The following is a 14,873-nucleotide window of genomic DNA, read 5'->3' as shown; positions in this document are numbered from 1 at the left end:
AATGGCCAATTTTTGGCACAGTCATAGTGCTGGCGGTATAGATTTGGTTATGAAGGTCATGCTCACCCAAGGGATTAAAGTTGACTTTCCACAATTTAGGTGATTTGAGTGATATATTTTTTTAAAAGATTTAATTATTTGAGAAAAGAGGAGAATGAGATAGAGAGAGCACAGGGGGAGGAGCAGAGGGAGAGGGAGAGAAAGAATGTCAAGCAGACACCCTGCAGAGGGGGAGCTCCACAAGGGGCTAGATTTCACCACCCTGATCGTGAGTAGAAATCAAGAGTGAGACACTGAATCAACTGAGCTAAGCAGGCAACCCTGAGTGATATATTTTTTAAAGTTCTCATTACATACGCATCAATCAACTCCTATTCTCAGAAGACCTTTTGCACTTTGTGGCATCTTACAAAGATTTTCTAACTGATGTCCCAAGAGGTTTAGAGGGCACCGGATTTCCCTCAGATTGTCTGATGTGATGTTGAGCTCGAGGGTATGCAATCACAGGTGACACGGCCTGGCATAGAGCCCCGCTTCCCTCCGTTGCATTGTGTCCAATCAGATACGGAGGTTGCCCGTGACGTCAGGAAATGCAGCGACTATAAATGGGCCAGCGCCCCTCAACAGCAGCCATTTGTCCTTCCTTCCGAGCTGTCGGGAAGACGAGCACCACATGGCTGAGCCTGGCTGTGAGCCCTCTTCTGAGGAAAGCCTGGGCACGGAGGAGCCCTCGGCAGCCGACCCAAAGAGCCCGAAGCAAAAGCAGCCGAGGCACCAGTGCCGCGGCCACCGCCACATCCGCCGCCCCGACAGTTTCGCCACCTACTTCCCCAGGGTTCTGAAGCAGGTGCACGAGGGCCTGAGCCTCTCGAAGAAGGCCGTGAGCGTCATGGATTCGTTCGTTAAGGATATCTTCGAGCGCATCGCCGACGAGGCCGCTCGTCTGGCTCGCTCCACCAAGGGCTTCAACAAGCACTCCACCATCAGCTCCAGGGAGATCCAGACAGCCGTGCGCCTGCTGCTGCCCGGGGAGATCGGCAAGCACGCCGTGTCCGAGGCCACCAAGGCCATCATCAGGTACACCTTATGCCAATGAGCTGCTGCCCTCCGGACCAGCTGACCACCTCGCAAACCAAAGGCTCTTTTCAGAGCCACTTCACTGGGCACAAAAAGACCTGTAACTCTCCAGAGTGCCACCTACTCTATCTAGCACTTGGACCTGGGCCATTGTGCCGGTCCTTAAAACACTTTTACCGTTCTCCCATTCCCACTAGATATTCTTTCCTGCTTTGTCAAAGATGAGTTGACCATATAGTTGTGGCTCCATTTCTGGGTTTTCTCTTCTGCTCCATTGATCTACATGTCTGTTTTTGTGCCAGTACCTTACTGTCTTGATCACTACAGATTTGTAATGTAGCTTGAAATCTGGAATCTTGATGCCTCCGAGTTTTGCTTTTCTTTTTCAGAATTGCTTTGGCTCTTCAGGGTCTTTTGCAGTTGTATACAAATTTTAGGACTGTTTGTTCTAGCCCTGTGAAAAATGCTGGTGGTATTTTGATAGGGATTGCATTAAATGTGTAGATTGCTTTGGGTAGGATAGACATTTTAACAATGTTTGTTCTCTGAATCCCTGAGCATGGAATGCTTCTCCATTTCTTTGTGCCCTCTTCAATTTCTTTCATAAGTCATCTGTAGTTTTCAGAGTAGAGACCTTTTACCTCTTTAGTCAGATTTATTCGTAGATATCTTGTTTTTGGTGCAATTGCAAATGGGATTGATTCCTTGCTTTCTTTTTCTCCTGCTTTGTTAGTGGTGCATAGAAATGCAACACATTTCTGCACATTGACTTTATAGCCTGTGACTCTGCTGAATTCGTGTATGAGTTCTAGCAACCTTTATGGTGGAGTTTTGGGTTTTCTGTATGGAGTATCCTGTCATCTGCAAATAGTGAAAGTTTGACTTCTTCCTTGCTGATTTGGATGCCTTTTCTTTCTTTCTCTTGTCTGATTACTGAGGCTAAGACTTCTAGTACTATGATTTTTCTTATGTATTTTATTTTTCTAGAGATTATATTTATTTATTTGAGAGAGAGAGAGAGAGAGAGAGCATGAGCAGGGGAGGGACAGAGGGAGAAGTAGAATCCCCACTGAGGAGGGAGTCTGATGCGGGGCTGAGCCGAAGGCAGACGCTTAACCGACTGAGCCACCCAGGTGCCTTTCCAGTACCATGTTTAATACTAATGGTGAGAGTGGAAATCCCTGTCTTATTCCTGACCATAGGGGAAAGGCTCTCCGTTTTTCCCCATTGAGGATATTAGCTGTCGGTCTTTCGTATATGGCCTTTATTATGTTGAGGTGTGTTCCACCTATCCTTACATTATAGAGGGTTTTTATCAAGAAAGGATGCTGTATTTTGTCACAGGCTTTTTCTGCATCTAAGGACAGGATCATCCGGTTCTTATCCTTTTAATAATGTGGTGTATCACATTGACTGATTTGCGAATATTGAGGCACCAACTCTGCAGCCCAGGAATGAATTCCATTTGATTGTGGTGAATAATTCTTTTAATGTACTGTTGAATTCAATTTGCTACTATTTTATTAAGAATTTTGACATCTCTGTTCATCAGGAATATTGACCTGTAATTCTTTTTAGTGAGGTCGTTGGCTTTAGAACCAAGGTAATGCTGGCTTTGTAGAATGTGTTTGGAAGTTTTCCTTGCATTTCTATTTTTTTGGAACAGTTTGAGAAGAGTACGTATTAACTCTTCTTTATTTTATTTTTTAATTTAAATTCAATTAGCCAAGTTATTGGCTAACTAATTTCAGATGTAGTGTCCAATAACTTATCAGTTGTGTATAACACCCAGGGCTCCTCACATCATGTGCCCTCCTTAATGCCCGTCACCCAATTTCCCCATCCCCCCACCCACCTCCCCTCCAGCAACCCTCAGTTTGTTTCCTATAGTTAGGAGTCTCTCAAGGTTTTTCTGCCTCCCTGATGACTTCCCATTCAGGTTCCTTCTGTTCCCCAACGGTCCTCTGCGCTGTTTCTCATATTCCACATACGAGTGAAACCATATGATAATTGTCTTTCTCTGATTGACTTATTTCTCTCAGCCTAATACCCTCCAGTTCCAGCCATGTTGATGTAAATGGTAAGTATTCATCCTTTCTGATGACTGAGTAATATTCCATTGTGTATATATATGTATAGCACTTCTTCATTAAAAAAAAATATTTTATTTATTTATTTGACAGAGAGAGAGATATCCAGCGAGAGAGGGAACGCAAGCAGGGGGAGTGGGAGAGGAAGAAGCAGACTCCTAGCAGAGCAGGGAGCCCGATGCGGGGCTCGATCCCAGGACCCTGGGATCACGGCCTGAGCTGAAGGCAGACGCCTAACGACTGAGCCACCCAGGCTCCCCAATATACCACTTCCTCTTTATCCATTCCTCTGTCGATGGACAACTCAGCTCTTTCCACAGTTTCGCTATTGTGGACATCACTGCTATAAACATCGGTGTGCAATTAACTCTTCTTTAAATGTCTGGTAGAATTCCCCTGGGAAGACATCTGGCCCAGGACTTCTGTTTGTTGGGAGATTTTTTGATTACTGATTCAATTTTTTTGCTGCTTATGGGTCTGTGCAAATTTCCTGTATCTTCCTGTTTCCATTTTGGAAGTTTGTAGGTTTCTAGGAATTTGTCCATTTCTTCCAGGTTGCCCAGTTTGTTGGCATCTAATTATTCATAGTAGTCTCTTATCATTGTTTGTATTTCTGTGGTGTTGATTGTGATCCTTCCCCTTTCATTCGTGATTTTATCTATTTGGGTCCTTTCTCTTTTCTTTTTGATAAGTCTGGCTAGGGGTTTGTCAATTTTATTAATTCTCTTGAAGAACTAGCTCATAGTTTTCTTAAACTGTTCTACTGATTTTTTTGTTTTGTTTTGTTTTTATATGGTTTACTTCTGCTCTAATCTTTATTAGTTCCTTTCTTCTGCTGGCTTTAGACTTTCTTTGCTGTTCCTTTTCTGGCTACTTTAGATGTAAGGTTATGTTGTGTCTTTGAGACTTTTCTTGGTAATCGAATTAGGCCTGTATTGCAGTATACTTCCCTGTTAAGACTGCCTTTGGTGCATCCCAGAAGTCTTGGACTGTTGTGTTTTCATTTTCATTTGCTTCCATGTGTTTTTTGTATTTCTTCTTTAATTTCCTGGCTAACCCATTCGTTCTTTCGTAGGATGTTCTGTAACCTCCACGTATTTGAGGTCTTGCCATTTTTGTGTGTGTGTGTGTGGTTGACTTCAAGCTTCATAGTGTTGCGGTCTGAAAATAGGCATGGTATGGTCTCGATCTTTTTGTACTTGTTGAGGGCTGGTTTGTGGCCCAGTATGTGATCTATTCTGGAGAACGTTCCATGTGCACTTGAGAACAATGTGTATTCTGTTTCTTCAGGATGAAATGTTCTGAATACGTCTCTTAAGTCCATCTGGTCCAGTGTTGTCATTTAAAGCCACGTTTCCTGGTTGACTTTCTGCTTAGATGATGATCTGTCCATTGTCGTAAGTGGGGTGTTAAAGTCCCCTACTATTATTGTATTATTATCCATGAGTTTCTTTATGTTTATTATTAATTGATGTATATATTTGGTGCTCCCAAGTTAGGGGCGTAAGTATTTACCATTGTTGGATCTTCTTGATGGATAGAACCCTTAACTGGGATATAATGCCCTTCTTCTTCTCTTGTTACACCCTTTGTTTTAAAATCTAGTTTGTCTGATATAAGTATGGCTTTTGGTGTCCATTAGCATGATAGATGGTTCTCCATCCCCCTCACAATCTGTAGGTGTCTTTAGGTGTAAAATGTGTCTCTTTTAGGCAGTATGTAGATGGATCTTGTTTCTTTATCCATTCTGATACCCTATGTCTTTTGATTGGAGCATGTAGTCCATTTATATTCAGAGTGATTGTTGAAAGATGCGAATTTAGTGCCATTGTATTACCTGTAGAGTTGGTGTTTCTGGCAATGTTCTCTGGTCCTTTCTAGTCTTTGTTGCTTTTGGTCTCTTTTTCTCCACTCAAAGAATCCCCCTTAAAATTTCTTGCAGGGCTTGTTTAGTGGTCACGAACTCCTTTAGTTTGTGTTTGGGAAACTCTTTTTTTTATATATATTAGTACTTTTTTATTATATTATGTTAGTCACCATACAGTAGTACATCCCCGGTTTTTGATGTAAAGTTCGATGATTCATTAGTTGCGTATAACACCCAGTGCTCCAAAGGCAAGAGGAACAAAAGATAAAATGAACTTGTGGGACTTCATCAAGATAAAAAGCTTCTGCACAGCCAAGGAAGCAGTCAAAAAAACTAAGAGGCAGCCCACGGAATGGGAGAATATATTTGGGAAACTCTTTATCTCTCCTTCTATTCTGAATGATAGCCTTGCTGGGTAAGGCATTCTTGGCTGCATATTTTTCCCCATTCAGCATGTTGAATATTTTCTGTCACTCGCTTCTGCCCTCCTGCCACGTTTCTGTGGACAGATCTGCTGTGAATCTGATCTGTCTTCCCTTGTAGGTTAAGGACTTTTTTTTTTTTTCTATGCTGTTTTCAGGACTCTTTCCTTGTCTGTGTATTTTGTGAATTTGACAAGGATACACCTTGGCGATGGTCATCTTCTGTTGAATTTCAAGGGGGTTCTCTCTGCTTCTTGCATTTTGATGTCTGCGTTCCTCTCCAGATGAGGGAAGTTTTCACCTCTAATTGTTTGAATAAACCTCATGCCCCCTTTTCTCTCTCTTCATCTTCTGCGACTCCTATGCCATGAACGTTATTACGTTTTAATAAGTTGCTAAGTTCCCTAAGTCTAACTGCGTGGTCCATTACCTTTCTTTCCCTCTACTTTTTAGCTTCTTTCTTTTCCATAATTTTATCACTTATATCACTGAATTGCTCCGCGGTTTCATCCATCCTCGTTATTATGACCTCCATGTGGGATGGCATCTCGTTTGTAGCATTTTTTATTTCAGCCTGACTAGACTTTAGTTGTTTTATCTCTGTAGTCAGGGATTCTCTAGTGTCTTCTATGAGTTTTTCAAGCCCAGCTAGTATCCTGATAACCGTTGTTTGAAATTCTAGTTCAGACATCTTACTTATATCTGTATTGATTAAATCCCTGGCCGTGAGTTCTACTTCCTGTTCTTTCTTTTGGGGTGAATTTCTCTGTCTTGCCGTGTTGTCCAGAAAATTAAAGAAAGTAGATAAAAAGAACCCCCGAAATGAAAAAACAACACAAAAACCAAAGAAACAAAAAAGGGAAAAAACAACCCTCCCCACAAAAAACCTAGATCCTGGGTGTGTTTCGGTTGGCTTGTTAAAAGAATCTAGATCCCAAAATAAAAGGTAAAAAAAGAAAAGAAAACAAAACTGAAAATAAGCAAAAAATAAAATATATATGTCTAAAAATTTTTTAAATTTATACTTGGGGCACCTGGGTGGCTCAGTCAGGTAAGCATCTGGCTCTTGGTTTCAGCTTAGGTCATGATGTCAGGGTCCTGAGATTGAGTCCTGAGTCAGGCTCCGTGCTCAGCGGGGAGTCTGTTTGAGGATTCTCTCCTTCTTCCTCTGCCCCTCCGCACTAAAATAAATAAATAAATAAATAAATAAATAAATAAATAAATAAATAAATGTATAAAAAATAAAAATAACAAATTAATAAAAATTTTAGAAAGGGAATTTAAAAAAAAGAATAGTAAGGAAAAACAATAATAAAAAGATAAAGAATACAAGTGAAAAGGAAGCTAGATCCTATTTCTCCTAGAGCTGAAGCTTTGTAGCACTCTGTGATCAGTAGACTTGGTGCCATCGAGTGGTTTGTGCCGGTCTTCTGGGGGAGGGTCTTGCTGTGCCGATTCTCAGGGGGCTTGTTTCAGTGGAAATGCGCCCCTAGGGCACAGGGGGCCCGGACTTGGTCAGCTCCCGACTCCACTAGGTGGCACCGTTTTGTTCCCTGAAGGCTTTCAGGGCTGATGGGTGCGATGAATATGATGGCGCCCCACTCTCTAGCCCCGGAGTTGAAGAGGGCTCTTCAGTGAGCCCTCTCGGAGAACAATCTAGCCCCCTGCTTGTGTCCCCGGTTTCCGTCTGAACCCTGGGTTCACCCTGCCTGTGTCCGAGCTTTTTAATCTCAGGCATGTGACTGAGTTTCAAAACTCCAAGTTTTGGGGACTCTGGGGCACAGATCCATGCTATCCCTCCAGGGTAGGGTCTTGTTGCACTTTTGCCATTTGCTGGCCGGTCCCAGGAAAGCGGTTGCATGACTGCCTGGTGGTTCAGTTTCTGGCGAAACAGCGCAGAAAGCTGGCACCAAGACCCACAGCTCCCAGCTGGCTTCCGTGCTATTATGCGTGGGAATAGTGCAGCGGGATGGCACCACCCATTCTTCTTGGGACCCCGGGGATCCTTGGACCTTGCTGGGACTCCACCCCACTTTGCCGCGTGAGCACCTTTAAGCCAGGCATGTCCTCCGTGGTAGCAGGCTTCTAAAAGTTCAGATTTTGCACTCCACTGCTTATGACACTCTGTGGCAGCCTCTGTAAGCAGTCTCCCTCCCCACCCCTGTCTCCACAACCATATCTCCCCCGTTTCAACTCTCTGCACCTCCTACCTTCCAAAAGGTGCTCGCTCTTCTACTTGTAGACTTACAGATGTGGTTCTCTCAGGCCTCCGATTCATTTCTTGGGTGTTCAGGATGATCTGATAACCATCTAGCTGTGTTCGAGGGATGAGACAAGCTTAGGGTCCCCCTACTCCTCTGCCATCTTAACCGCCCCCCCATCCAGAGGTTCTTTACGTGTGATGTGACAACAGATATAACTGCAGAAGCACATAATCGAGCATATCCCATTTGCAACCTATCCCTTATTTGGAATTCATTTGCACATATAAATGAGGACACACAGTTTACAGAAATAGCTAAATCCCATATTCAGGAAGCAATTCACATTTGAACTCCTTGGTGTCTGAAAGTACTCTCTGAATTCACTCAGTTTTTTTCTGATATTTGTCTCTTCCTGCCTAAATCTTTTTTAAAACAAAAACCTTTGTGACCTGCAATTAGGCACGGGTGATTCGATCCTCTAATGAGAGCAGCCAACACCACAGTCCTCACTGGCTCATCCAGTGGAAGACTGGCAGCCCCCGACTAGCTCCACTGACCCAAGGTGTGGGGAGGTTGCGAAAAAAGAACGAACCTTCTAGTGATTTTCAGCATGCAGATTGGAGAGAAACAGTGTGTGACTCTTTGCCTGTAGTTGTTTGCTTGCTTGCTTATAATCCTGGTGAATAAGGATATGAATGCGGACCCACTAATAGACAAATCTCTTGCCCTTTCCAAGAAATTAAGAAAACAGTGGTGGTCAGTTAACAGATGAATCCTTTTTTTCCCCCCCTCAAGCAATTTCAGTGTTAATATTATTGTTAGGCTATATTTTCTTATTTTCATTTGGATTTTTTCTGGTTCTATGGATTTTTACTTGTTTCTTTTGCTATACACTCATTACCTAATTTCAAAGCAGTTGGATATTTTCCAGTTGCCTCATAAACAATTGATTTCTAGATTCTCTCGCTGTGGTGAGAGAACATACACTGTGATTTCAATCATCTGAAACGAATTATGGTGTGTTTTTTAAAGCCCAATGTTAGGTCGATAGTGTTAAGTGTTCCTTTGCATTTTTAAAACACTTGGAAAATCTTTTTTTTTTTTTTTTTGGATGGGATCTAGAAACCTGTAAGGAATCTCATTCTCAGTCACATGAGACACAAGATGGATAAACTACAAAAGATAAAGCTTTTCTTGAACCCAGCAGAAGAACCATGGGACTCTGCTGGGAGAGATTGAACTCACAGACGATTTCACCTTTTGTAGAGCCCCACTTGCTTAAGGGAAAGAATGGGGGACAGTGCAGAATACTCAAGAGATTCCCTGAATTGTTTGGTCAAGTGTACAATAACGCTGATGAGCCATTACCTCCAGAGCACTCCACTGGATCATTGGAGTTAGGATTCAGGGCAAAGGACCCCTCCCCCATCAGAATTAGTACTTGTTATTATTCTGGAATATGAGAAAAATCTTATGAGAGGATTTTTTAAAAAGAGTATGCTGCCTTAGGAAACTGAGACAACCTACCATGAAATCAACTGTAAGTAAATCCTTTTAGGTGGTGCCTTGAGATAATCTCACAGGTCTGAAACAAAAATTTTGGAGACCAAAGGCTCTTTTCAGACCTATGCACCTTTTCAGACTAAGAACTGTGGAGCAGTTAGAACAAAATACATTTCTCTTGATCTCTTAATTTCTATCATGCTAATTAATTCTGCTTCGAAATGCCAGTGTTTCTCTGTATCACATACACATTTTTCCCACCAGCGTTATCCTTGTGTGTTGGTCTCACAGGTATTGTAATATGTGAGAAGTCATTTTAGGAAAGTGAATCCATTAGGGTATCTTTTGTTGTGCTTTGCGTTTGTAAATTCAGAAAGCAAATAGGATCGTTGGTGAAACAGCTTAAACAACGGATCATAACTGGGCCATGGGATGAAGACTTGGAGTGTGAGTATGACTGACATGCCTGAAATCTAGGAGGGAAAGAAGAAAAGCGGAGTTGGTTGTTGAAGCCCAGAAGGAGGAGTGTGTACATCTGATTGTTGGCTCCGTGGCTGAATGGGGACCAAAGGGCCTAAATGAGCAATTATAATCTAATGATGCGTTTTACTGAAAAGGCCAACTAAGAGAACGGACTTTACTGCTGTACCTGACAAATTACAAGCACGAAAATGGGGGAAATGGTATTAATAGAACAAACATACCCCAAGCACACTTTTATCAGCATGTCACCTATTAAGGAATTCATCTAAGCACATGACTGAGGATGCAAACACAGAACAGAAGTAGCTAAATCAAAATGATAGGAAACAACAATACCTACTTCGATCTCCCTAGAAACTGGAGTTACTGTTATAACTAGTTCATATTTCTCTGATTCTTTTCTTTTCCAGGCTATTATCCTTTGTTTCTGAAAGGTAGATTTTCATGACCTGCTGTTATGCATCATTAGAATGATGACAGCTTCCACTGAGAGCAGCCAAGTCTCACTCTCCTCTGAGCTAATGAACAACTTGCAGCCCCTTACCTGCAGCCATTGACCTACACTTGGAGTAGGTGGACCCCCAAATGAGCCCATAATCGACTTCCTGGTGTTCATCCTCGGAGATTGAAGAGTAAATTGGTGTGTTTCTTTGCCCGTTACACGCTTTTTAAATTAGTATCGTTTGTTTGCTTGTAATTAGAGTGATTTAAAGCCATGTTCCCAAGACTAGGGCAGACATGTCTCCTGTCTTCTCCATCAGATTAAGAAAACAGTGGCAATGAATTAAGAGACATAAGGTGATTTGCACCTCCCCATCTTTTTCTTCAAGCTGTCTGAAGTTGAAGTAATTTCTTTTTTCTTTTACCTCAAGTGCATGACCCCGAATACAAAATGCAGCACATTGACTTGGCAGGATGAAAACCCAGTTAACCAGACCTGAGCCAATAAAATGGGGTTGGTCCTGATTTTGGACCCATCATAGCCCCCCTCCTCTTTGATCATGGTCTGTCACTCCTGGATAAGAACAGAGTGAGTGTTGGGAAGGGAGGAGAAAGCTTGAAAAAGTGGCCACATCCTCTTTTCTTCTTATTATGAGGTACTTTAAAAACAAATCCAGGATCACAGGTGGGTTTTGGTCGATCCATGAGGAGGACATTAGTGGGACAAGAGAGCACTAGGACTCATCTCCAGATGGTCATCAATTCAGTCCTTGCCATGCTGTCTAGCGACCATCTGAGGGTTGTGACACGGTCAGTCTTGTCCCTCACAGCTTCTGTTGTAACCCATGATTCTTCTGGACATGATAATCCTGAAACCTGTCCATAATTTAACTACCTCTGCTTCCAAGATCTTACTACAAGAAGTAATGGTGAGCAGCCCTTGGGGGTCATAGTTAGGCAGGGACCATAGGACTATGTGTGGACTTGATGCTTGACCAGGTATTTTGTCATACACAACTGGGAATTTTTGTTTTAGGAATGAATAGTAGGCATCGTTATCGTGCTCGTTTAGATAACTGGACTGGCTTAGTGAATTCTATCCCTTCTAGGAATTCAGAGTTATTTCCCAAGTAGGGTCTTCCCAGAAAAGTGAATGGCCTTACCCAAGATGATCACATAGCAACTGGCCTACGTCTGACACCAGGACCCTGGCTGATCTTTTGAATTTCACTCCGATTGCTGGTCCACCAGATGTGTTAAAAGCCTTTGAATGTTTGAGCCTATCAGAGGCTCATTCTTCTTCGGATTAACCTGCTTGACAGGAAATACGTAAATATAAAATGAAATGCGGCATCGATTACTTCACCTACCCTGATCTCCGCTGTGTAATTGGTTCAAATCGAGATTTGTAAGCAAGTGTTTGCCATGAACAAACTCTAAAAGGTTGGGATGGCTTATGTATGGGGCTGCTCGTGCTTCCCGCCTCCTCTCCCTAAAGTCTTTTCGTGGCCTCAAACCTGCCCTATTTATGACTCTCTGGATATGTACTTTTGTAGGCCTGTGGAGAGGGATGGATGACAATTGAAGTGTCAGGTTTTAGGGGATTCCTAAGGGAGGTGAAGGCTCTGCCTTGGATTGGAGGGCTCTGCTACATGGGCCAGGTCACTCTACTAGGGGCAAGAGAGGTGGAAAACAATTCGAGAGTTTGCCACCCTGGACCAGTGAACCAAAGACTTTGTTGTGTGGGCATACCCAGTGTGTGGCACCCAGTAGCATCTCAAAGAATGTGTGTTGCATGACACTGTGTGTCACGTTCGGGAAGGCTGCTCAGTCCTCGACACTTCCCACTGAGAGGTCCTGTCTCCACCCCCTCCCACACATCCTCTCCCCCGCCCCTGCTCTTGACTCTGGGCACGCATGTGATTATTTTGGCTAATGAAAGATGGTGGAAGTGATGCTATGTGAATTACAGATCTAACCTTTAAGAGGAAAGGTGTCTTCCGCCTTGCTTCTTGAAAGCTCTGATCTGCCATATAGGAATTTTGCCTATCCTGCTGGAAGTACAATATGGAGAGGCTCTGAGACTCTCTGGAGTGGCACAGAGGCCCAGAGGAGCCATCTCTCTAACCAGCCCCACCAAGGCAACAGGATGGGAGTGCAAGTTGTCTCAAACCTTGCAGAGTAGCTTAGGCATCATCTGACTACTACTGAGTGGGCCTGGTCTGATTTACACGTTTAGGGGTCACTGACGCTTTTTATTTGGACACTATTTGGAATAGATTAGTGAAAAACTCCCATTCCAAACACACACAGATATTTGAGAAAAATTATTATAAATATCATTTAAATGTGATATTTAAATGATGAGCTGGAAAAGAGCCAGAGATTAATAGACAACTGAGACTTCTGTATCAATCCCTGATGCTTGTTAAATAAGGCCCTCGGTGAAAAACTGTCTTGTTTTTGTTTTGTTTTGTTTTTGGTTTTGTTTTACCACAGGGGCAGGGGAGATGACAAGGAAACTTGCATCTCTTGGCCTTGGGTCTGGCTGAGGTGTGGGAAGGCTCCTTTGAGAACCTGAAGTCACAATCCTGCCCACATGTGCCTTTGGAGTTCTGACAAACACTATCGTTATGGCTCAATGAATTCTGGCAGAATCCCAGACGTGGGGCAAATGCAAGTCAAATCCTTTCTGGAGGAGGCCACCCTTAACGGAGGCTTTAAGAAGGTTCCTACTGATAAAGCCCTCCCTAACATGCTCATAATTAAAAAAAACGAAACATGTACACCTCCAAAGACTTATTGCCAGGTGCAAACTATTTAAAAAGTGTTTAACGTGTTTAAGTAGAGGGGAGGATATCAACAATCCCAGGGAAGAAACAACCAAATCTCACAAAGGGTCAAGTGAAATTTCTGAAAGTGGAAAATAGAACCACTGGAAGAAAAGGTTCATGTAATTTTGAAAGAACCAATTAGACCCACCAGAATAGAGAATTAGCATATGGGAAGAGAGAGAAAAGAAATTACGGAGACTGTCTCCCAGAGAGATAAAGAGGAAGGAAAGGTAAAGGAAAGGTGAAGAGACAGAAGGCATGGACCAAAAATATAAAAACTGCATCTCGTGGGAGTTTGTGAAGGAGATACTGGTCAAATGGCAGAAGAACAATATTCAAAGAGGAAATAGCTGGTAATTTTCCAGAAGGGAGGAGAGCCGTGGTTCCCTAGATTCAGGACACACACCTGGATGCGTCATAGTAAAGCTGCAGAGCAATGAAAACCTAGGTACAGAAAACATGGGTTCATAAAAGCAAACCGTGACTCTGTGAAACGGTTCCAATAATGGTGGAGGGGAAGGGCCACTTAGAGGGGATTCTATGGCCTCGAGGGCTTATTAACATTAGGAAGCCTGGACCAGGCATTTTACAAAAGAGTAAGCATACAAGTACCAAAAAAAAAATTACACAGGAAGGGCATTGTTTTATAAGCAGCCTGAGAATTGCCTACTGAAACCACGATGAGGTACCATTTCACAGCACTGGAACCACAAGGAAGAAAAAAACTGATCACCCCAAATGCTGGTGAGGAGTTACAGCAATGGGGGCATCACATGCATCGCTAGTTGGAGTGCAAGGTGGTCTGACTCCTTTGGACCACGTTGATCAGTGTGCCGGAGCCGCGCAGACTGCTGACTGCAGCACTTCCACTCCCAGGCACCCAATCTAGAGACCTGCGCACAGGGAGACATGGATGAGAGTGTTCTTAGCAGCATTGTATTTATGAACCCCAAATTTAGAAACCATCTAATGGTCATCAACAGTAAAATGGATGAGACACATATTCACACAATGGAATGCTATTCAGCAGTGAAAATAAGTGAACCAGGGCTATCGGTATCATACCTCACACACAGCAGTGAGAGAAAACAGCATGTTACAGAAAAATACCTTCATCATGATATAATTTATGGAAACATGGAAACATGCAGAACAATGCTAACAGTGTATGCTGTTTAGCGATTAATATCTCTGTGGTAGAAATTCGTGGAAATGAACTAATATAACAAAATAAAAATTATTAAAAAAAAGAAATTCATGGAAATGAGAAACATCCATTTAATAGAGGGGTTACCTCTGGGAGGGTCAAGGAGGGGTACAGGGGAGGGGTACACGCGGGTTCAACGGTATCTGTCATATTTTATTCCTTAGGCTGGGTGGTGGGTAGATGGATGTTTGGTTATATTTTTCTTTCTATATTTTCATTTATCCAAAATGTGTGTAAGTTTTTTTCTAAATTGGAGTGATCACCGTCAACTCTGCTGTCCCTCTCGCCCCATGTCCAGTTAGTCACACTATGCTACCAGTGTCATTCCTCAAGCAGTCCCCGAATCTCTCCTCCCCACTCCATCCCTACTGCTTCCTACCAGGCCTTCATTGCTGTCACCGGGCTTAAGGCAACCACCTCCCAGTTCCACTCGGGGCCCTTTCAAATCTAGCTTCTATACCACTGCCAAAGTGATCTAACAAAAACACAAACCTGACAGCCTGTCACTTCCCTGCTTAAAACCCTGCAAGTTTCCCTGCTGCCTAGAGGACAAGGTCCTAGCTCCGGTTCCCTAATACGGCCCACCAAGCCCTTCATGACCTGGCCCCTGCCTTTCTCCCCAGTCTCATCTGCCACCACTTCCTGCCTTGCATTTGAAGTTCCAGAGATGCTGAACTACTTGCAGTTCCCACAAGGGCGACTAACTCCTCCCGGTTTGCCCAGGGCTTTTCTGAGCTCAGCAGGG

General features: G+C 43.1%; 1 protein-coding gene across 1 annotated transcript; it reads left to right on the top strand.

The window, feature by feature from the left end:
* The first annotated feature begins 673 nt into the window (after window positions 1-673).
* Window positions 674-1,096, top strand: LOC113247226 (late histone H2B.L4). The gene has a single exon (XM_044380018.2). It carries the CDS (start codon window positions 674-676, stop codon window positions 1,094-1,096), a length of 423 nt encoding a protein of 140 aa, XP_044235953.2.
* The last annotated feature ends 13,777 nt before the right edge of the window (window positions 1,097-14,873 follow it).

The sequence above is a fragment of the Ursus arctos genome, chromosome X (genome assembly GCF_023065955.2).
Source record: "Ursus arctos isolate Adak ecotype North America chromosome X, UrsArc2.0, whole genome shotgun sequence".
NCBI classification, from domain to species: Eukaryota; Metazoa; Chordata; class Mammalia; order Carnivora; family Ursidae; genus Ursus; species Ursus arctos.
The sequence above is the reverse complement of the archived record's forward strand: the minus strand, read 5'-3'. Positions and strand labels throughout refer to the sequence as shown.

Bases quoted from the DNA above. Each gene is read 5' to 3' on its own strand.
- LOC113247226 (XM_044380018.2), top strand. From the start codon at position 674: ATGGCTGAGCCTGGCTGTGAGCCCTCTTCTGAGGAAAGCCTGGGCACG.